The sequence below is a fragment of the Globicephala melas genome, chromosome 15, assembly GCF_963455315.2.
Source record: "Globicephala melas chromosome 15, mGloMel1.2, whole genome shotgun sequence".
In the NCBI taxonomy this organism is placed as follows: domain Eukaryota; kingdom Metazoa; phylum Chordata; class Mammalia; order Artiodactyla; family Delphinidae; genus Globicephala; species Globicephala melas.
In genome coordinates, this window is record NC_083328.1 from 86,003,252 (window position 1) to 86,025,318 (window position 22,067).

At 61.5% G+C, this 22,067-nt stretch overlaps 1 protein-coding gene and 1 long non-coding RNA gene across 7 annotated transcripts; one reads left to right on the forward strand and one right to left on the reverse strand.

Annotated features, from left to right (window-relative positions):
• Positions 1-1,400: 1,400 nt before the first annotated feature.
• On the reverse strand, positions 1,401-7,176 carry LOC132593543 (uncharacterized). Its single transcript, XR_009559185.1, has 3 exons — positions 7,038-7,176; positions 2,648-2,705; positions 1,401-1,620 (listed from the first exon to the last, which is right to left on the reverse strand). It is a non-coding gene; the product is annotated as an uncharacterized lncRNA (long non-coding RNA).
• A 2,713-nt stretch (positions 7,177-9,889) lies between these two features.
• On the forward strand, positions 9,890-21,566 carry ARFGAP1 (ARF GTPase activating protein 1). Of its 6 annotated transcripts, none has more exons than XM_060285150.2 (14): positions 9,893-10,078; positions 12,826-12,889; positions 13,073-13,182; positions 13,366-13,537; positions 13,903-14,003; positions 14,748-14,834; positions 15,292-15,388; positions 16,188-16,244; positions 17,368-17,400; positions 18,016-18,045; positions 18,747-18,803; positions 19,298-19,357; positions 19,909-19,979; positions 20,976-21,566. In XM_060285150.2, exons 2-14 carry the CDS (start codon positions 12,830-12,832, stop codon positions 21,319-21,321), a joined length of 1,281 nt encoding a protein of 426 aa, XP_060141133.1. In that variant the 5' UTR covers positions 9,893-10,078; positions 12,826-12,829; the 3' UTR covers positions 21,322-21,566. The 6 variants fall into 6 exon arrangements, with proteins under 6 accessions (XP_060141134.1, XP_060141133.1, XP_030697340.1 ...); XM_030841478.3 differs by having other exon boundaries at positions 9,894-10,078; positions 19,903-19,979; XM_060285151.2 differs by lacking the exon at positions 18,016-18,045 and having other exon boundaries at positions 9,890-10,078.
• The last annotated feature ends 501 nt before the right edge of the window (positions 21,567-22,067 follow it).

Genomic DNA, 22,067 nt, shown 5'->3' on the forward strand with positions numbered 1-22,067 from the left:
GCCAGGCCAGGGTCAGGCCTGAGAGGGAGGTTCCCTGGGAGACCCTGGGCTGTAGGCAGCCTTGGGGCACGGGACCTGTGCTTGGTGGAGGGAGGGCTAGATGAAGACCTCCATGCGCAGAGGTGTGGAGGTGGGACTGAGCAAGATGTAGGCCCGATGGTGGGAGCGAGGCAGGTAAGGTGGGGCCGGAGGTGTGGGCACAGGCTGGCTTGGGCTTTACCCCACGGGTCATAGGCAGATAAGGTGGGGGCCGGAGGTGTGGGCACAGGCTGGCTTGGGCTTTACCCCACGGGTCATAGGCAGATAAGGTGGGGGCCGGAGATGTGGGCACAGGCTGGCTTGGGCTTTACCCCACGGGTCATAGGCAGATAAGGTGGGGGCCGGAGATGTGGGCACAGGCTGGCTTGGGCTTTACCCCACGGGTCATAGGCAGATAAGGTGGGGCCGGAGGTGTGGGCACAGGCTGGCTTGGGCTTTACCCCACGGGTCATAGGCAGATACGGTGGGGGCCGGAGGTGTGGGCACAGGCTGGCTTGGGCTTTACCCCACGGGTCATAGGCAGTCGCTGGGTTTTATATCAGGGTGACCCATGGTCAAGTGAGTCTCGTGCTGGGATGCGGGCTGTGGCCCTGGTCAGACCCCGGGGGGAGCAGGACCCAGACAGAGTGGCCAGCGAGGGGCAGCCCAGCACGAGGCACTTCAGCCTCGGGCCGCGGGTCTCGGCTCCAGCAGTCCAGAACCAGAGGGTCCCAGCCCCGTGGTGACGGTGGTGACAGGGCGCCTCGCCTCCTGGCAAGGGCATTTGCAGAGAGGTTGCTGGACATCGGGTCCTTGGAGCTCTGGCCACCCCGTCATCGCCAGCCCCCTTCCCAGAGGAGGGACGTGAGACCAATTTCCCATGGCAACCTCAATTCCTGACCCCACTCATGTGAGTTCACAAACTACCCGGAGTTTTCCCCTCCGTGATTTTGGTTCCCCCGCATGCATTTGCCCACCTGTGCCAGGATGCACGGGTCATGGCTGTCACCGCGCTGTCTGCAGACAGAAGCCTGACAAGCACCTGAGAAGAGAAAAGCCACTCGGAGCCGTGAGAGAGAGACCTCTTCACACCCACCAGGATGGCTGGAATCCGCAGACAGACACAGCCAGTGCTGGCCAGGACTCAGAGAAACCAGAACGTGCACACACTGCTGGTAGGGGTGTAAAACGGTGCAGCAGCCATGGAAAACAGTGTGGCAGGTCCTCAGAGGTTAAATATGAAGTTACCATGGGACCCAGCAATTCTACTCCCATATATTTACCGCAAAGAAACCAAAATGTCCACACAAGTGTTTCAGCGGCCTTGTTTATAAGGGCCCAGAGTGGAAACAACGCAGGCATCCCCGAATGGATGGATACATTGTATGGCTGGACCACAATATATATCCAGCTATATAACAAGGTATCTAGTTACTGATACCTGCTGTGCCGAGAACCAACGTTGAAAACCTTATGCAGGGGGCTTCCCTGGTGGCGCAGTGGTTGAGAGTCCGCCTGCCGATGCAGGGGACACGGGTTTGTGCCCTGGTCCGGGAAGATCCCACATGCCGCGGAGTGGCTGAGGCCATAACAGTGAGAGGCCTGTGTACCGCAAAAAAAACCCAAAACAAAACATTATGCAGGTGAAATAAGTTGTTGCAGGCCAGCCACTCCTCTTCAAAGCTGCTGCCAGGTGGGGGTGGAACGGGGCTAGCCTCCCCTGCCGGCACCTCCTGGAGGCCTCCTGGGCATCACCCGCTCCGGAAGGACTCGGACACTGACCTGATGTGTGGAGCTCTGCACAGGGTCAATGGCGTCCATACGCCTGGGGCATGCACGCTGTGTGGCCAGGAGGGACCCCCGGGCGCAGAGCCACCCGTTTTACAGGTGACAAGCCTGTGTCTCTCCCTAGGTCCCCTCTGGACTGTGAGATTTTACTAACACTGCACTTCATATTCCTCCTGGCAGAGGGTTACGGCTCTTGGAGGCTGAATGCTGCCAATTCTGCATCTTACATAGACCCCCCCAGATGGAACTCAGTGATCGGAGGCCCCCCTTGCCTGAGCCGGATCGGGGCAGCAGGAGACCGCAGTGCTATGTGAGTCATGCGCAGAGAACAGAGGAGGGCTATCTCCAGGCCCCAGCAGGCCGTCTGAGGAGCTGGGGGACAGACGGCAGCCTGACACCTGGGCAACGCTGCCGGGTCACCAAGGTGAGGCCGGGAACGTCCACACTGCCCACAGCTGAGCACAGACAGCAAATCTGGAGGAAAGCCTGCCCCGGGGGTCTGCGGGCCGAGGTGGCACGGTCGGGGGAGGTGCCCCTGGTTTCCAGGATGCTCTGCGGGTGGGACTGAGTCCCTGGGGGAGGAGCAGTCTCACCCAGAGAAGGCCTCCAGGCAATTTGCTGTGGCAGCTGTAAGTTTACTACAAACTGGGCGGGGGTGGGGTGGGGTGGGGGTGGAGCTTAAAACAGCAGAAGTTTATTCTCTCCCAGTTCTGGAGGCCAGAAGTCCAAACTCAAGGTGTCGGCAGGGTCACGTTCCCTCTGGAGGCTCCAGGGCGGGACCCATCCTCGAGCCCAGCTCTCGTGGCCCAGGCGTCCCTGGGCTTGTGGCCATGTCACTCACATCTCGGCCTCCATCTTCACACGGCCTTTTCCTCTGTCTGTCCCTCCTCTTCTGTCTCCTGTAAGGACACATTGCGGCCTCACCCAGGTAATCCAGGAGAATCTCATGCGAGATCCTTAATTCAATCCCTGCCGAGACCCTTTTCCCAAATAAGGTCCTGTTCACAGGTTCCAGGCAGTAGGGGTGTATCCTCCGGAGGCCACCATTCAGCACTACACTTGGAGAGGCCAGATTGAGGTTTTGGGGGGCCCCCTGCACCCCTCTGCCACCCCCATCCACCCTGCAGAGCTCAGCCATCCCTGTGGCAGAAACAACAGCCGGCCTCGGGGCCTGTGTGGGGTCAGCTCACAGCGGGGCTAGAGGAATTTCAGCTCTGTCAAAACCTCTTGCCTACTAGTGAATGGACTTGAGGATATGGGGAATGGGAAAGGTAAGCTGTGACAAAGTGAGAGAGCGGCATGGACATATATACACTACCAAACGTAAAATAGATAGCTAGTGGGAAGCAGCCGCGTAGCACAGGGAGATCAGCTCGGTGCTTGGTGACCGCCTGGAGGGGTGGGATAGGGAGGGTGGGAGGGAGACGCAAGAGGGAGGAGACATGGGAACATATGTATATGTATAACTGCTTCACTTTGTTATAAAGCAGAAACTAACACACCATTGTAAAGCAATTATACTCCAATAAAGATGTTAAAAAGAAAAACAAAAAACCTCTTGCCGTCTCTGTTCACCCAGAGCGATGGAAACTGCCACGTGCAGATGTTTTCAGACGAATTTGGGAGAAATTTGTAAGTATCAACAAACACTCCCGGAAAGATATTGGCTGAGCCCCAGAACTGCATGTGGGGGGGGCCTGACCCCTTAATCCGGACCAGATAAAAGGCACCGTGGGTCCTGTTCTTCCTTTGAAAGAGCAACAGAGCTGGACAGGCTGCAAAGGACGGAGAGCGGCCTCAGGCTCCCTGGGGTGCCTGACACAGGAGCAAACTCCCTCGGCCCAGGTGGAGGCCCTGCGTGCAGACACCCCACTGGTTCTCCCAGACGGACCACAGGCCCTGTGAGGGTGCCCGTCGTCAGGCTGGGGTACAGACGAGGCATTAAATCCAGGAGCCCTCCTGCGGGCCTTTGAGAGCTAGAAGCGCTGGGCGGGAGGAGACAGCTCGCTGCCGTGACCCAGACGCGGCCCAGGTATGTCTCTGGCCCGTCCACCGGCACGTCGGCCCGGGCCTCCTGAGACCCGGTCGAGGAGAGCCCAGAGGACACAACCGCAGCTCTCACTGGGACCTCGTCATCACTCTCAGCCGTTCAGGGATTAAAGAGGAAAGCGGGGTAGCGGGGGAGTTGCTTAAATATTTGGCTCATTAAGCAAACTGGAAACAAAGGAGAAGGGAAGCTGGTCTGCAGGCCTGTGTGTGTCCTCTGCTGAGGTCAGCGGCTGCCCCCCTGCCTGGCTCTGCGTTCTCGCTCTCCCTCTGTCTCTGTCTCTCTCTCGATGGAGGGCTGGCCTGGGGTACAATCCCCGAGTGGCAAAGGACCGCCCACATCAAGCCACGTTTACCGAGTCCCCAGGAAGGACTCCTGGGCTTTGGGAGCAAAGGGAACGGCAGGTGACAGACTCTTCCAGCCCTGCTGACACCCCCTCTGTCACTCCTGAAGGCTCTGCTTCTGTCTTCGTGCAGGTGGGGGTGGGGTGTGAAGTGACCAGGAGCCCAGGGTCCCTCCCGGGCCCAGAAGCCACACCTCCTTTCATCTCCCTCGATGTCACGGGACCGTGCGGGAGGAGCGATGATGATCCCGCTTCACAGCTTCACAGAGGCTGAGGCTCCACCAGGTCCAGAGACCTGGTCGCCCGCAGCTCAAGGCGAGATTGGGTCCAGGTCTGGGTAAGTCCAGAGACGGAGCGCAGGGGCAGGGGCTTTGGGAGGGGCAGCAGAGGGAGCCGGGGGCAGGATGGCAGCTCGGTGGCTCCCCTGGCCCTGTGATTTCTCAGCTGGCAGGTGCCTGGGAGGTAAGAACGCAGGATGAGGGCTGCTGTGGGCCCCCCGGGGCCACCGGCTCTCAGGCCTCCTGGCTGACCGACCAGGAGCGCTCTCAGCCCAAAATGTGACTGGCTGCGTTTGTGGTCCTTCAAGACCTGATTTCCAACCGCCCGCCCCCCCCCCCACCCTGCCTCCCCGTCGTGTTGGCCTTGGGGTCAGTGTGTCAGTGGCTGTTCCCAGTTGCCGCCCACCCCCTGGCCGGCCCTTCTCAGCCTCCCCGTGGCGCCAGGTCCTGTGTCCACCTGAAACCCCTCTTCCCTCCTGCCTCCAGGCCAAGTTCCTGCCTCTCTGGAGAGACGATCTGCCTGTCCACCTCCACCCATTCCCTCCCTCCTTCTAGCAGCAGCTCCCCCGAAGAGAAGAGGAGACAGGCAGAGCCCCACCCAGGCCTCCCCAGTGTTCGTACCACGCTGGCTGGGCTCATGCTGGGCCCCGGGGACACAGAGGGGAGCCACAAAATGCCCACCTCAACCTCGGCCACAAGGAGAGCTCACCTGACCTTCAGACTTCTGTTGGGGGTCCTTGCAGTCCTGGGAACCTGCCTCCCCTCTGGGGCTCCAGGGCTGGAGCTCGGGGCTTAGATGCCACAGATCAGCACATTCCATCCCCTTGGCCTGTTATTAGTGTATCCAAGCTAGTGAATCTTGGGGTTTTAGCTGGGATGTGAACAGGGAGCTTACAGCCTTAGGAGCTGCATTTTGGGACCTTCGGGTGAAAATGGAACAGCAGAGCAAAGATACAGGGAGAAACCTGTTCTCAGTGATACGGTTGAGCTGCTGGATCAAGCCTCACCTGAAAGCCAACTTACCACTGGACTTTTCACCACATGAGTCAATAACATCCCTTTGTTGCTTAAGCCATGTGGGGTTGGGTTTTCTGTCTCTAACAACTAGAATCCGGATAGGCATGGGAGGGGCTAAGGCAGGGGGTGTGTGGGTCTTCCTGCCATAGCCCTGGGATCTGAGCCCTCGGGCCTGCAGGCTGAGAAGCTGGCCCTGTCTCAATACATTCCTGGCCGTGACGCGTTAGCCTGTGTGACCAAGTGTCATTCGGCGCAGCTGCAAGTTCCTGGGTGTTTTAGGAAGAACGACAGCTCTGGGTCAGGAGCAGTTGTGCTCCGTAGAGATGCACGGCCTCGTGAATCAGCAGGACCACATTCTGACATTCCTTCCATTTCCTTCATCCTGGGGCCCAGTTCTTCCTGTGCATCATTTAGAGGCAGCAACAGGGGTCGGATGGGTGGGCATCGCGGCACCCTCTGTGCGCCAGGGCCGGCATCGGGACCAACGCTGCCCGGCAGGCGCCCCTCCCTCTCTTCCTACCAGCGCCCAGCAAACAGTCGGCTCCATCCGCATCGCTGGGACAGAGCGAACAGTCCTGACCTCGAGCCCTCCCGCTGGGAAACTGGGGCTGCTTCCATGTACCTGAGGCCCTGTCGGCCTCAAGTGGGTCTAACTGCTCCCTGGAGCCCAGCGGGGGCCGGGTGGCATAGGCATATCCCCTTAAACACTGGGAGAAACAGCCCTGCCCCCGAGCTGAGCCCAATATGGGAGCGATTTCAAGAGGAGTTAAGAGTCCAGAAAGAGACCGAGGGCTCTGGTGACATCCATGGCTGGCGACCACCTCTCCAGGCGGCCCTGGAGCGCTGGCCAGTCAATGGGATTAGATAGTCATTTCAAGATGCCCCCAAGGTCCTGCCATGCCCCAGGCGCATGGAGGCCCACAGAATGGCTGATCTTTAAACATAGGCAGCGAGACTTCCTGAGAGCCACCCTCCCAGGCAGGGAAGGAGCCTTGTCCTCACGGGGCCCCACATGGCCCCTCCTCAGCCCACACTGGTTTCAGGAACACAGACCTGTGGGCCATGCCCGGGGTGTGGGGCGGAGCAGTGCTCCTGGGGACGAGGTGGACACAGCCCTGGCTTCATTTCTCCCCGCGCGCAGGAGCTCCGGACGAGCACTGCTGGGGTGCCTCCGGGGTCTGAGTAGCCTGGGCCCGCATCTGTGTGCTGCTGCCACTGGCCGGGGCCAGGGCAGTCTCTCCGACTCCAAGCTGCAGCCTCTGCCGCTGTGCAAAGCGGGTATGGCAGACTCTGCTTCTCTGGGAAGCCCTGTGGGCGGCGCCTCTTTTGGGCACACCCCAAAGCCACACCTGTTGTCTCTGTGCGCGTGGGGGACTCAGTACAATGACCTTGAGCCTAACGAGCCTTAAGGCACAGACCACACATGCAATACCGTGCACACATGTATACACACGTGCACCAATCACATGCACACTGCACACACGTGCAAACCCAAACGTGCTCACAGATGTGTACACTTACACACATGTACACACATGGCCCTCACCAGTCCTGGGTAGCCTCCGCTGTTTCTTTAGGCTCTGCCACCCCTGATGGCAGCTGGCTGGACCCCCGGGACCCGGCGGTGAGACCCTGACAGGGTCACGGTTGACCAGTGCTCACGGCCCAACCCAGTTTCTCCGTCACTTGCACATGTCTGGAATGAAACTGACCTCTGAGACTGGTGCTGGGTCAGATCAGAGGACACAACTGCGCCCCCAGTGGACGCTCGCCCCACACGCCCTTCTACTCTGAGGCAGATGTTACACAGGCTGGGTACCAACCTCGCCTCCACCACTTACTGCCTTTTCGACCTGGGGCAAATTGCTTACTTGTTCTGTGCCTCCATTTCTTCACCTGAACAACAGATGCACATCAGGAAGAGCTGCACTGCTGTGCAGTTTACACAAGATCTTCCTTATCGAGCCCAGGGCCTGACTTCAGACGAGCAGGCAGGAAGCGTGGGTCCCTGGCCTGGAAGGGGAATTGGGGTCCTCCTTTCACAGACGGGGAAATTGAGTCCAGGAGGCAGTAGCGATGTGTCCCGGGTCCCACGGTGACTTCACGGGTGAGCTTGTGCGGCCCAGGCCAGCCCCAGCCCTGCACAGCCATTTACCCCGAGGTTTGCGTATCGCTGCCCTCGCATTCCCTTCAGTCTTACTCATATCGAGAGCTTCAGCAGCCCTGGGGAGGAGACCACAAAGACGATCACATTACTCTAACTGGAAATTAAAGTACTGCCGGCAGGTCTAGAGGAAAACCAAATTATCTAAGTATTTCAGATGGGGTAATAAAACATTTCCAGTTTGCAGCTGCGTGTTCTGCTCCATTCACCACTTCAGTGCCCAGATGGATCCTCTGTTACTTGGTCACTGAGCCAGCCTTGAGATGGCAGAGAGAGGCAGGGATGCTGTGAGGAGGCAGGCTTGCCCTGTCCTTGCAATGGCCACCTCCCTGCTCTTGGCCCTGGGGACGAGCATAGCCCCAGGCCTCCAGAGCCTGGGGTGGAGTAGGGGTTGACCTTTTAGCTTTATGATCAGAAAACTGAAAGTTCAGCCTCTGCTCGTTGTCTGCACTAGCAGTGCCAAATGTTGGCTTCCGCTGTGCCCTTTCAGGGACCGCCTTCCCTTTTCCGCTCCTCCCTTTCAACATCCTTCAGAGCCCGCTTCCTCCAGGGAGCCCACGTAAGGAATCCAGCACGTGGCTCTCGCTCTCTGAACTTTTGGAACCCACACAGTCGCAGCCCCAGGGTCTCGTGCCGAAATCTACACTGTCTCACGTTGTCCTTGTGTAGACCCTATGGGTGCCCCGTGCACATCACCTCAGTCCTCTTGTTTCTGTGATGCCAGTGGCTTCTCACTGCAAGCCCTGCTGGCTCCTTCCTGAGGGCTTCCCCTGGCGGCACGAGGTGCTCATGCTAAGCTGGGCACAGGGTGGGCTGGAAGGGCCAGGAAGCTAAGATAATCCTCCAGGGCAGCTTTCAACCAGCAATGGAGGGAAATGCAAATGAGATAACCCAGCATACACGCCAGACACTGGAGCTCTCACACTGCTGGTGGGGTGTGAGATGGTACAGCCATTTTGGAAGTCTGCTTCACAATTTCTTATGAGGTTCAACATACACCTCCCCGATCACCCAGCAACCTAACTTCTAGGTAATTATGCACAAGAAATGTTAAAATATACCCATGTGAGTTTCGGGGCAGCTTTATTCACAATACCCAAGACTCAGAAATGACTCCACTGTCCAATATGTGAATGGATAAACAAAGAGTTATATTCATTTAACGGAATAGTGTTCAGCAATAAAAAGGAATGAAGTGCTGACATGCTATGACATGGATGAACCTTGAAAACATTATGCTAAGTGAAAGAAGCCATTCAGAAGAGTACTTATTGCATGATTCCATTTATATGAAGTTCTAGAACAGGTAAACTAAGAAATGGGGATAAAAGTAACAACAGTGGTTGCCTGTGATGGAAATGTTCTATAATTGATCATGGTGGAGGTTACACTGCAGTATGCATTTCTCAAAACTCATTGAACGTAAATTGTTGAATGTAAATTATACCTCAGTAAAAACGTTCGTACTTGATCACTCCAAAAGTTCCATAGATCAATGAAGAATATGTGGAATACACATAAGAGCACAGTAAAAACAAAACCAAAACTCGCTTGCAGTTATACTCCCCAGAGATCATCACTCTGGACAGCTTTCTTTCTACAGTCATATTTCCCATATTTGGGGTTCACACTGCTTTGCAGCCTGCTTGCAACGTCTCCAGCTGTCCTCCGTGCCCACCCCCTACCCTTCTCCACCTCAGACTGCACCGGTGGGCCTGGCCAGTGGGAGGCAAAATCGGGAGACCAGAGGGTGAGAGGCCAGAGAGGCCGGTATTTATTCCTGTGCCTTCTTCTACTAGGTCACCTTGGGCTGGTCATGCCCTCAACAAAAGATGACAGCTCCTCTTGGGCAGTGGCCCTGAGGACACTGCCCTTCCCGAGTCCGGGAACCCCTCCTTCCCTCTTTTCCTTGGAGTCTGCTGACGTCACAGCTCTGCTGCTCCAGCCCTGGGTTCCCGCAGAATTCCTGCGGTGCCCTAAACCCGCGCATACCCTCCTAACCAGCCCCCTTGCGAGTAAACGCCCAGGAATCGTTCTAATCTGAGCAGGCCATCAGTTTCCCGTCTGATCCTGACGGCGCACCGCTGGTGAGCACGGCTGTCGGTCCCCAGGCTACCGCGGTCCCCGCTGGACTAGCAGCTCCGACACAGCAGCCCGGAGGAGGACGCGTCCCCATAGCTACGGGGTGAGGCAGCGCTTCCGGCCAAGCAGGAGGGGAGGAAGGCCCGCCCCCGCCGGCCCGTCCCCGGCTTCCCGTGAGGCGTTGCGAGGCGCGACGTAGCCGGAAGCTGGTGGCGGTGGGGTGGGTGGTCGGCGGTCGTCTTCGGTGCGGTTCGCGGCGCGGCCGACCCCGGCCAGGACCCCGGCCCTGACCCTGGCCTGACCCGGCCCGACCCGGCGCGCAGGATCGAGCCCTCTGCCCGGTAAGCGCGCGGCCGAGGCCCCGAGGCCCCGGCTCCCCTCGGGCTGGTCCCCTGCCCCTGCCGGCGGCCGCCTGCGCCCAGACCCCCACCCGCTCCGAGGCCGCTGTCCGCAGGACCTGGAAGCGCCTCCCCCGGCCACCCCGGGGCTAGTCCCCGGGCCCCCGGCCGTCCCCCCTCCTCTGGCCGCCCCCGCTTGGACCCACACGCCCCCGCAGCTCGCCCCCGGCCCCCAGCCTTCTTTCCTCTGAGGCTGTCACGGGCCGCTGCCCACCAACACCCCCTCCGTGGGGCGAGCCGGCCCTGCCCCGTCCCTTCCTTCGGAACCAGGAGCTGGTTTGGACACAGGGTCCCGTCGGGCCGGGTCTGAGCTTTGAAGGGGCTTCCACTCCTAAGAGGGAAGGGTCCTCCCCCTCGGTGTTGGAGAGGCCGGTCTGATCGGAAATGGCAGCCTCACCCTTGGTGGCCGTGGGTGATCGTCTTGGGGGAGGGAGAGGAAACCAAGAAGGGACTTTGGAATTCTCCGTCAGTGTCCGTGCGTTGAGGTAGAACTGTGCTTCTCGTCTGCCCTGTTCAACAGCTTCGTCGCTGACCACCCATGTGAGAGTTAATTGTGTCGTTTAGTGCAGGCCTAAGGGTTCCGCCATCCTCTGTTTCTGTGCCAGGTGGGGCTGTGATAATGGCCCGGGGGATAATTAGCATTTAAGTTGGCTTTGGCATCCCTTCCTGGGACCATTCCCTGCAGAAGTTCAGAAGTGATGGTGTTTTAAGTGAGAAATGATTGTTCTTCGGTGTAGGTGCTTCGGGGGCCTCAGGTGGTTTCTGGGAAAGATGAGCAGGATTTCTGCCTGTGTAACAGCCCCAAGCGGTGTCCCTAAGTCATCCCTTTTCATCTCAGGCATTGAGAAAGTCCCAACTTCAGGAACAGCGTTCTGCCGGCTGACAAGTGGCTTCTTCCTGTAAACCGAGAAGTGTTATTTGGTTCACCGTTTACTGAGGCCACGTTCACTTGCACAGAGCTGGGTTTGGTTTCAAGCATTAATGCAGGAGTTCTTGGATTATATTTCAAGACAAACTATAGTTTTGAAAGTTAGGAAGTGTTTGTTTTTTATGTATTAAAGTTAGCATTTCACAGAAGGAAAGGATTCTCACGTCCAAAAAAAGTTCCTTTGAAATCCGAGCCAAGCCACGCAGTTTTCACGTGTTTCCCTTGCTGTACTTGTGCAGACACTCTCTCTGCCTTCTTTTACGCAGTTAGAAATTCAGGGCAGGCTCACCCCAGTTCTGACTTTTGTTTGCCTGGGTCCTGTTGGCCAGAAGGGGAGCCTCTGGGCAGGCACAGTCCTCTGGAAAGAGCTCCCGGGGGCCACCCATTTCTGCCTTCGCCCTGTGGGTGACTGGAGCTTAGCGTGAGGACAGGGTCCCGCCTGGATGGATTGGGCCGGGTGCTGGGTGCTGGGCAGGATTGTGGGTTCAGGTGTTTGCCTTCGAGACCGTCATGCACAGCACAGAGAAATACAGAGCAGAAAGGTGCCTCCGGCGAGCCCTTGGCTTTGTTTCCCTCAGTTACAGAAAGCAGACATTTGTCTCCTAACCTCAGCTGGCTCAGAAGTGGGCGTTGTGGGCGTTAGGCATCCTGGGGCTCAGGATTCAGGAGGCCTGGGTGTGGGGAGAGGCAGGGTCTCCTTGGGGAGTAACCGAAGGTGACTGCTGCTCCTGGGACTTTCACGCTAAAGCATTGGCAGGGAAGCTGGTTGGAGCAGTCCCTCACAGACAGTGGGGTGCAGGGTCGGAGGCTGGAGACACCGCCAGCAGCCCAGGTGTGTGGCTCTGTCCCTTAAGCGGCCTGTGTGTCCTGAGAGGATGCATGCTGCCGGGGGAGCTGGAGGGACAGCCTGCAGGTCCTGGTCACGAGGGAAGGGCCAGCCTGAGAGTCAGGCTGGGCATCCATGGGGTTACTTTACTGCCGACACCACGCTGGGCTCCCTCCCCATCTCCCACCTGAAACTTACCGGGCCACCACTTGAACTTGAACTTTGCCGAAGCTAGGAGATCTATAAAGAAGTAAATGGGTTTTCTGTTCAGCTCAGGCTGTGTGGCTGCTGTTCCCCGGCAGTGTCCCCCTGAGATGCGGTGGCAGGTCTGCTGGTCCATAGGCCCCTGTCCTTGCCCTGCTGTGGCCATGCTGTCTGTCACCTCCATCCTTCAGATGGTCCCTGGGAGGCCAGCTTCTTCCTGTGTCAGGCGGCGCCACTGCTTCCGCCCCAGGCCAGGAGCCTCCCTGCACTGGTAGAAGGTAGAGGGGCTGCGGGGGCCGAGAAGGTGGGGCTCCCTGGCTTCGGATACTGTCAGCCCAAGTCTGATGTGTCGCCCTGAAAAGGGGAAATGAGATTTAACAGCCAGTCTGAGCACGTTTTGTGAAGACCACCCCTTGCTGTGAACTTCACCAGAAGACGGGTGTTTTTATAAATCGTGTGGTCTTGATGGTACATGATGAGCGACCTCCAGTAATTGCGCATTGCCCCTAATAATCACGCTGTGGTTGGCCCAGGAGCGTCCAGACTGATCTCGGCTTTTCTTAGCACGTGGAGAGCAGGTTCCTGCAGTAGGTAGCCCTGTTCCCCGGTAGCTTCCAAGCAGCTTCACGGAATTTCTTGAAGTCGTACTTTGTAGTGTGTTTGCACCAGAAGTTGATCTTCTTGTGAAGTGACCTATTTGGAAGTTGAAAAGTTTGCTTTTCTCTTTCATAGCGCCATGGCCAGCCCGAGAACTAGGAAAGTTCTTAAGGAAATTAGGGTGCAAGATGAAAACAACGTAAGTGTCCGCTTTTCCTTGACACTTGGCTTAGGTTTTGGGGTCCTCTCAGAGTCCTCCCTCCCTGTCACCGTTGGCCTCCCAGCCAGCCTCCCTCTGCCCCCTCTGGGGGCCCCTCATTGGGTCTTCGGGGTCCCCGGGCCCTGCCCCACCCCGGGTGAGTCGCCTGGGCGCTCTTCGCAGGTGTGTTTTGAGTGCGGCGCCTTCAACCCTCAGTGGGTGAGCGTGACCTACGGCATCTGGATCTGCCTGGAGTGCTCGGGGAAGCACCGCGGGCTCGGGGTGCACCTCAGGTCAGTGCCCTCTGCTCCTGGCCTGCCGCCTGGCGGGTGATGGGAAGGTGAGGGCCACCCACAGGCCAGCTCCTACCCGCTCCGGCGCTCTGGCACAGGAGGTGCACGTGTCTAATTCCAGACCGTTTGGGGTGGGCTCTTGGATGCTGGTACTGGTGGCGAGGTCGGTCCTCTGGTGTGTAGCTTTGTCCGGTCCGTCACTATGGACAAGTGGAAAGACGTGGAGCTGGAGAAGATGAAGGTCGGCGGGAACGCTAAATTCCGGGAGTTCCTGGAGTGTCAAGAGGTCTATGACCCCTGCTGGTCCCTGCAGGAGAAGTACAACAGCAAGGCCGCCGCCCTCTTCAGGGACAAGGTGAGCATAGGCCACCCGGCCGTGTGCAGGCTGCTCCGGCCATCGGCTGCTGGAGTGGTTCCAGGGGCTGAGATCTCCTGTGGGTTCTGACACGACACGGAGGCCACGTGCAGTCCACACACAGACAGGACGCGTGGCCCCAGCTCGCCCCACCCAAGGGGAAGCAGGTGGCCTGTGATTAGGAGGGCTGAGCCCTCCTCACAGCCTCTGGGGAGCGCTGCATCCATTCGGGGGGTGCAGAGGGGGCCCAAGAGCTTGCTCACTCTGCCCATTGTGAGAGCCCTGGCCCGTGGCAGCCGAGCCCAAGGGGCCGTGTGCGGGGCAGGCGGCATCCACGCTGCCTGACGCCCTCGCTCCCTCTGCAGGTGGCCACTCTGGCCGAAGGCAGAGAATGGTCTCTGGAGTCATCGCCCGCCCAGAACTGGACCCCACCTCAGCCCAAGACGCTGCGGTCCTCTGCCCACCGGTAGCTACTCGTCTGGCCTGTGGGCCGGGCTCTGGGCTGGGTTTGCCCGGCTCTGACCTTAACTGTGGCTCAGAGTCCCTGTGCTGTTGTGGTAACAGCTCCAGTTGTGAGCCGTTTCTGAAAGTCAGTGGGAAAAACAACTTTTTAAGTTACAATTCAAACTTTTAGTAGAAATTCAACCAGTAAAGGTGCGTCTGAAGTAGAAGCGCCAGCTCTGTGCCCGCAGCACACGGCGTCTCTGTAGGACCCAGTTGGCTGCTGTCTACGTCTCCTGTCCTACTGAGGGCTGCCCACGTCCCCAGGGTGCCCCGTCCCCCTGGCGGGCATCCTGTGTCCTCTCGTGGGTTGGAGGCTGGTGTTCGGGGTGACTGGTCTCAGAGAGAGCTCCCTGTTGACGCCAGGGGTGCCCAGCGGCCCTCCCCTCCACCTCCCCGTTGTGTGGCGAGACTCCGGTCGCAAGGGCTCCAGGTTCCTGCCGAGCGCTTGCTTTGGCCTCGACCCCTGCGGCCTCCCTGCAGGCACGGGCAGGCGTGGAGCTGCTGTGCCCCCCACCCCGGGCTGCAGCACCTCCCCCTGCTTCTTGCCGGCTTCAGCCACCGAGCCGAAGCCTGAGCCACCCTCTGCTCCACGCTTTGGAGGAGCCAGGTGTGAGCAGGTGGGCGTGACGGCGCCTCCCAGAGACCCCGTGATCCTGTGGGCGTGTGCCCACCCCGTCGGCCTCTGACCTCTGACCCTCCATTGCAGAGCCTCTGGCCAGCTGCAGAACTCCACCCCCTCTGCGGACAAGGCTTTCGAAGACTGGCTGAACGATGACCTTGGCTCCTATCAAGGGTAAGGCCTCCGGAGGGCTTTGGGGAGCTGGGGGAGGCCCAGGCAGACCTGGCCCCTGCGAGGGTCGGGGGAGGCCGCTGCCCACATGTGCAGGGGGTGCAGAATCGGCAGGCCTCCTGGGGTTCCGCCTGGCAGCCCAGGTTCGGGTGGGGGGCTTGAGTGGAGAGAAAACCACGGCTCACAATGCTGGGGAGCAGAAAGGACGTGCTTCCTTCCTGGAACCTGCCTGACCTGTGGTCGAGCCTGTCCCACTCTCTGCAGTGACTGGCTGTCGCTTTGGGTCTCGCCAGGTCCTCTGGCAGGTGCAGCAGGAGGGCCTCGTCCCACCAACAGGAGAGCCTGACCCCACACTGGGGTGTGGGAGCCGCACGTCCTCCGGGGTGCCCGTCCCGGGTCTGGGCACGTCTGCACCCCCAGCTGTCGGGAGCAGCAGGGCTGTTGCTTGTGTCCCCGCCAGGGCCCAGGAGAACCGCTACGTGGGGTTTGGGAACACGGTACCGCCTCCGAAGAGGGAAGACGACTTCCTCAACAGCGCCATGTCATCCCTGTACTCGGTGAGGACGCCCGTCCTGGCTGTCCCCCGCTCCCCAGGGGCCTCCTGGAACCTGGCCGTCCTGGGATCCCGCGCTGGCCCGTCTCACAGAGGCCCCCCTCCCTTTCCTTCACTGACGTCTCTTCTTAAAGCGCCGTTTACGGTGTTTAATCCCACGCGTGTTTTGTCGTTCGTTTACTTTGGCTACAAAACACGTCCCTCAGATTTAGCAAGGCTCGTTTCCTCTGAGTGGAGCCCGCCTGGCCGCCCGCTCCTGGCAGAGTCTCCCAAGCATGTGGGTTCTGGGCCAGGGCTGCCCCAGGGAAGAAAGGGGCCGTCGGCCTGGCCCGCCGTGCAGGAGCCCGTTCTCCAGAAGCGCCTCCCAGGCTGTAGTGTGTGTGTCTCCGTGTCACCCCGCCCCGCCGTGGGGAAGAGGCCGCACGCACTTGTCTTCTCAGTTCCTCGCGAGGGTCCCTCCGCGTCTCCTTCAGGTGGAACAGGCCGAGTTGGGATTTAAATGAAGAGTTTCTATTTCCAAGTTGCTTTCATCTATCTCGGAGGCTTAGGGGAAACAACCTTGGACTTAGAGGAAGGAGGACAGCTTTCAGTGCCCCCAGCGCCCCGTGGTCTGTCTGGAGGGGTGGCGGGGCGCTTCGGGGGAAGGCATGTCTCCAGGGAGCCGGGCCAGGAGCTGCTTCTGGGGCCCTGGCTGTGTCCTTCCCACAGACGTGGGTGCGAGGCGGCCGGCGCGTGTCTGAGGAGCACCCCCTTGGTGGCCACGTGTGGAGCCGCCACGTGGCTTGTGTGTCGCTTCCTTTCAGGGCTGGAGCAGCTTCGCCACTGGAGCAAGCAGGTTTGCCTCGGCAGCGAAGGAGGGCGTAAGTAGCCCGTCCCGTCACGCGGCCGCGCAGGCCGGTGGCTCGGGGGGACCAGGGGTCCTGACGGGGCTCAGGCCGCACGGCCATCTGCCCTGAGGGGGTTTCGGTGGGCAGCCTCTCGCCCTGGCGAATCCCCCAGGCCCCACGGACGTTCTTTGTTGTGACGGTTGGTGGTGTACCGGGCAGAGCGGAGCTGCCTGCAGGGGCTGGGCTGGCTGCAGAAGGCGGGTGCCGGCGGGGCGTCAGGGTGACCCAGGCTTCCCTGCCTCCCCCTCCCCCGGCCCAAGCAAAGCCTGGAGTTTCTGCTGCTGGGTCTCCAGGGTATGGACAGCCCGAGTTTCCTCTTGCCCTCGCCTGCTCCTGGGCTTGAGGCGAGGCAGGATTTGGGGGTTTTGCCAGGACAGGCAGCTGGGCCGTGGGCACGTGCTCGGCTCCTGGCAGTGACTGGGTGGAGGCCAGGCGGGAGGGGCCAGGCCAGAGGCGTGTGCGAGGGTATGGGCCTGGCGAGGAGACCGTGCCGTGGCGGGGACAGGAACGCCCGGAGCAGGGACGGGAGGCCGCCTGGCAGGCTGACCCAGAGCACACGGGCCCTGGAGAGGCCAGGACGGGAGTTTCTGAGGGCTAGAGCCCAGGGAGGAGCCTGGCGCTGGGGCACCAGCGCTCTGCCACGTGGCCTCTGCTGATTCTCTCCGGGGCTGTGCGGGGCTGCGGTGGGGATCCAGGCCTTTCCCTCTTTGCTTATTATGAGAGCGGCCGGGGTGCTGGGCAGAGGTGAGAGGTGTGACCAGACCGCGCTCGGCAGCGAGGGGGAGAGCTCGCTGGAGAGGGACCTGCCCCACCTGTGGGCCCGTGGGCGGCCTGTGCGCCCTGCATTCCAGAGCAGGGAGGTGGGCGTCGGCCCTGCTCCCTCATCCTGGCTGCCCCTCCCCTGACGGCCTTCCTCCAGGGGAAGCGGATGTGGTGGGCAGCTTTGCAGGGCCCCTTAGAGCTGCTGTGGGGTGAGCACCAGTGCCTCGCGGCCGTCAGGAGACCAGCACGGGTGTCTGGGCCCCAAGGACGTGCAGCCCTGGTGGCCAGCGTCAGGCGGCTGACCAGAAAGCCCTCTCTCTGTGTTTCCTTTCAGGCGACAAAGTTTGGATCCCAGGCAAGTCAGAAGGTAACAAAGGAAGCCTCTGCATTCGTGCTCTCAAGGGTTGCCCGTGCGTGCGTTCACCTCCCAGGCTCACATGTCCACGTGTCACTTTGGGCGCCTGCGGGTTAGCAGGTGGAGGAGGCTTAGATCCTGCCCCGTCCCTGGTAGGCGGGCAGCCATAGGCCCCTGTGCCCTTGGCCTCGTGGGGAAGGAGGCTCTGTGCCATGTCTGGGCAACCGCACACGGGAGGCCCAGCGCCCCCCAGGGGACCGGGGTCTGCATCCTGTGGCAGCAGCGTGCCTCTGTCCCTGGTTAGCGCCCTCCCTTCTCGTGGGCGGCGTCTCGGGCCCTGGTGTTCGTCTTTTTCTCACACCTTGGCTGGCAGCCCCGGCGGTCCCGGCATGGTGCCAGGCCGTCCAAGGAGCCTCTGGGGCCAAGGGCTGATCTCTTTGAGCCCCCATCTCAACTCCCTAACGGCTCGCTCCTACCGTGCTGGAAAGCTCCCAGGTGGGAGGTGCTGGGTCTAGAGAGCGTGCGGCGCCCACGGGACCGTGTCCTGGTTGTTGCCGAACACCGCTCCCACCGCCTCGCTCTCTCTCCCACCCCCACCCCCCGTCTCCCCATGCTGTCTGGGTGAAGTTCTGGGGTTCCAAGCAGCAGCCAGAGCTGGTAAGGCCGCGTCCATGCTCGTGCACGCCCCCCCCCCCACCGCGTGTCTGGCGCGTGCCCCGCTCTGAGGTGTCTGTGCCGCGGCTGCATGTCGGTGCTCCCTGTCTTCACGCTCAGAGCTGCTCCCCAGCCCGATGGGCTCCCGCGTGGCCCATCCACGGTGCTCGGGCATCCGCGTCTCAGGCAGGAGGCGCGGGATCCGGATCCTGAGGCTGCTGCTGCAGCGGTGCTGGGGAGTCCTATGCCAGTGGCGAGGGCCCCGCTCCGTGGTTGCCTCCCCTGTGTCCTGCCTGCCCCCCACCTGAGCTGCTGGCCTGGGCTCGCTCCCCAGCTCCATCCCCTTCTGTTCGAACTCCCGCAGGGCCCCTGGAGGGCAGGTGGGGCTTGGGATCCACCCATTTGTGTCGGGGGGATGCCAGGGGCTGTTCTCCTGGGATGGATCCTGTGGGCTCCGACGGGCAGAGCCTGATGGTGGCCACCGGATGGGGTGGGCTTCCAAGAGCTGGCTGCCGTCCGAGCCCCTTCCCAGGGTGCGTAGGCCAGGGGCAGCGGTCTCCAGCCTCTGCGACAGCGCGGAGCATCGGGTGCTGGCGGGCTGCTCGCCGTCTGCAGCCTCCCCTCCGTGGGCAGGGCTCGCAGTCCTGGGGTGAACGTGCTGCCACGTACGCGGCTTTTTCTCATCGCATCTGTCCTTCCAACAGGCATCAGAGTTGGGCCACAGTCTGAACGAGAGTGTCCTCAAACCTGCCCAGGAGAAGGTAACGCGGGGACTCCGGTACTCGGCTGCGTGCGTCTCCCGTGGGCCTCATTCGGGGGGCGGTGGTGCTGGGAGGCGCTGTTCGGGCTTCAGACTCCCGTGCTCACTCCCCGTGTCCTCACGCATGCATTGTGCCTATGGCTCTCGTCTTCCAGCCCAGCAAGGCCTGGCCTTTACTCTGCTCCCGCGTGGCTGTGTGTGTGCCCGGCCCCTCACGCCGGAGGAGGCCAAGGCGGCGAGAGAAGCTCCCGGGGGAGGGGGCGTGCGGTTTGCGGCCGGCGCCAGCCCGTGCTCGGGAGGCCAGCGGGGGAGGGTCCGGGCGAGACCGGCCCGGGCTGCGGTGTGGTCAGCTTGCTCCTCGCCCTCACTTCTGGGGAGGGGGCGACGCGGCGTGGAGACAGGTCCCCTGACAGGTGTCGGTGGGCGTTGTCCTTTGTCAGTAACGGGCAGCGGGGCATCTGCCTCGGCTATGACGATGCTGTTTCGATCCACCAGGTGAAGGAGGGAAAGATTTTTGATGATGTGTCCAGTGGGTTCTCTGAGTTGGCGGCCAAGGTAGGGAAGCCCCGCCTGACAGGCGGGCTTGGCTGAAAGCGTCGTCTCCATATTCCAAGGAGCCCGGAACCGCGAGCAGGAAGGGCTGGGCGCTTCACGCCCCGTATGGCTTCTTGGCCCGAGGGGCCTGTAGGACGTGAGGAGGGTCAGGTAGACGCTGCGGTGCCGACAGCCTGAGGAATATGGAAACGGCTTGACGGGCGCCCGTCACAGCCACTAACCTGTTGCTTCTTTTCTTTCTGCCCTTGTCTTGCTGCTGCCGACCTCCCCTGGTGAGTGCGCTGGGGGCGGCCGCCTTCTCTGCCTTAGCGCCGCTGGGGGCGGGGAGGGGCGGGTTGGCGTTTGTCCTGCTTCCCACCCAGGAGCTTCTCCGCTGAGCTCCTGGGGCCACAGCCTCTGCGTCCACACAGCGGGCATCCCACCGTCCCCAGCGCCGGGGCGAACCGCCCGAGCCCCGTGGTGTCGCCATGTTCCTAAACTTCACCCAGGTCTCAACTCTGCACTTGGCGTCAGAGCCCAGGCTGAGCGCCTACGTCTCCTTCCAGGTCCAGGGAGTCGGTAGCAGGGGCTGGAGGGACGTCACCACCTTTTTTTCTGGGAGAGCGGAGGACCCGTTGGACAGGTATACTGGCCCCCCTTCCCGAAGTGGGCCCCCTTCCGTGGCTTTCTCCCCTGGGGTCTCTGGGAGGCAGGTGTGTCTCGCCCAGGGGCTCAGGGCTCACAGTGCAGAAACCCCTGGAGCCCTGGGGGTGCAGAGAGGCACGTCGGCCCCCTGACCTCTCGCTCTGAAGCCCTGCTTTCAACCTCGTGGGAGCTGCCACCATGCAGGGCTGGGGAGGGAGAGTCTCAGCCTCGCCTCTGTGGGACAGGCTGAGGGAGAGGGGGTGCGGCTGGGCTCTGACCCCCCTCCCAGGACTCCGGAGCATTCAGGGATCCCGCCCGGGCCTTTCTGCTGCGAGCCCAGACTGGGCAGCCTTCTCCTTCTCTGACCCCAGGTGGGACCCTGGGCATCTGGTGGGGGGATGGACGGTCTCGGGCCAGGCCCAGAGCAGCGGCCGCGCCGGCAGTGGCGCGTGCTGTCCTGTCCGTGTGCCCGAGGCCTGGGCGTGTTTCCATGCTCGCGGACGGGATGCCTCAGCGCTGCCCCCTCTGCGTGCTGTCCGCTGTGCTCAGTGGTGTGACTGTGGTTTGAGGGACTGAGGGACTCCACGGTGCAGAGAAGGGTCTGGGTTTTTTCCCCCCTTAATCGTTGCAGGAAACCAGCGCTTTACATTTTCCTTCAAAACATCCTGCGTTTGGGTGGGACTGGTGGAGAGTGGGCTCTGGTGGCAGGAGGCCTGAGTCCCTCCCACAGGTTCCACGGCCTCAGCTCTGTGGTGGAGCCGCCCTGAGGCTGGGTTTCCTCTGCCCTAGAGCGAGAACAGCGGCTCTGGGACCCTGAGTGGCACTGGCTGAGTGCCCTGGTTGGGGGTGGGGCTCTGGCTGGGGGCTTGGACTTGGCCTTGACCCCCGTTCTCTGGGGAGGAGCCTGGGGAAGACCAGGCGGCTCAGGGCCACGACGGCAACCTTCTGGACCTCCTGGTTCTGGGAGCCGCTCAGAGACCACTCTCTGTCCCAGAGCCCCGGAGGGCCGGAGCTGTCAGAACAGCGGCGGGGACAGCTCCCAAGGCACTAGCGACCGGAACTTCTGGGAGGCCTTCGGGAGCACCGACCCTGCTGGGGCCCACAGGTCCCCAGGCAGCAACAGCTGGACGTGTGCAGACCCCTCAGCCGACAAGAGGAGCTCGGATGGCTGGGACGCGTGGGGCTCGGGCCCCGCGTCTGCGTCCAGCAACGGGGGCGGCGACATTGGTGGTCGGGAGGCCTGGGGGGCCGGGGTGGAGGGCAGGGCCAGGGCCAGGGCCGTCAAGGAGGCGGCACCGCTGGCCGCCGTGGACGACGGCTGGGACAACCAGGACTGGTAGGGCACAGCGGCCGCGCCGCCGCCTTGCTCCTTTCCACCCAGGAAGCGCCGGCCGCTTGGGAGGACAGCCTCGGCCGGGACCCCAGGGGCGTGTGCCTACCTGTCCTGGCTCTCCTGGAGCCCCGGGCCGGGCGCTGTCGCAGGAAGTGCTCCCTGCTACTGCGGGGGCCACCCACGCCCAGCCACCACCCCCAGTGCGCTCGGTAATAAACGCCCTCCCCAGTGGCGCACGCGGCTGCCCAGTGACCGTGACTGAGGCCTGTCTCCTTGAAGCAACTTTCACTTCTCGGTCGCTCTCGTTCTTTCTTCCTCTGGAAGAAACTGCCTGGCGTTTGAGAGCCGCCACCTGCCCCCTGCCCTCCGCTCCCCAGTCTGTCTCTGCACCAGTGCTGGCCAGCGTCCGCCCGACCCGAGCACCGCCTTCCTGGCCTTGCCGTCACCCTAGAGCCCGTCATCAGCTCGGGGGGGTCGTGCAGCGGTGCCCTGGTACCCCGGCCTTCCTCGCAGCCCCTCTTCCAGCCTCCTTGCACTGTGATTTGGATCTCACTGTCGCCCAAGCCCACTCGACTTTGATGCCGTGCGCCGGCCACCTCGTTCTTATGGTCCGGCGCTGACGACCACGTGACACGACGCCGTGCTCAGTCCTCTGTCCCCGCACTTGTTTCTGCCGGCCCTCAGGCCGTTCAGCCGGGCTTCCCCCAGGCCTCCTGTGTGATTTGTGGGCCACGTCCCTGCTCCCTGCCCCGC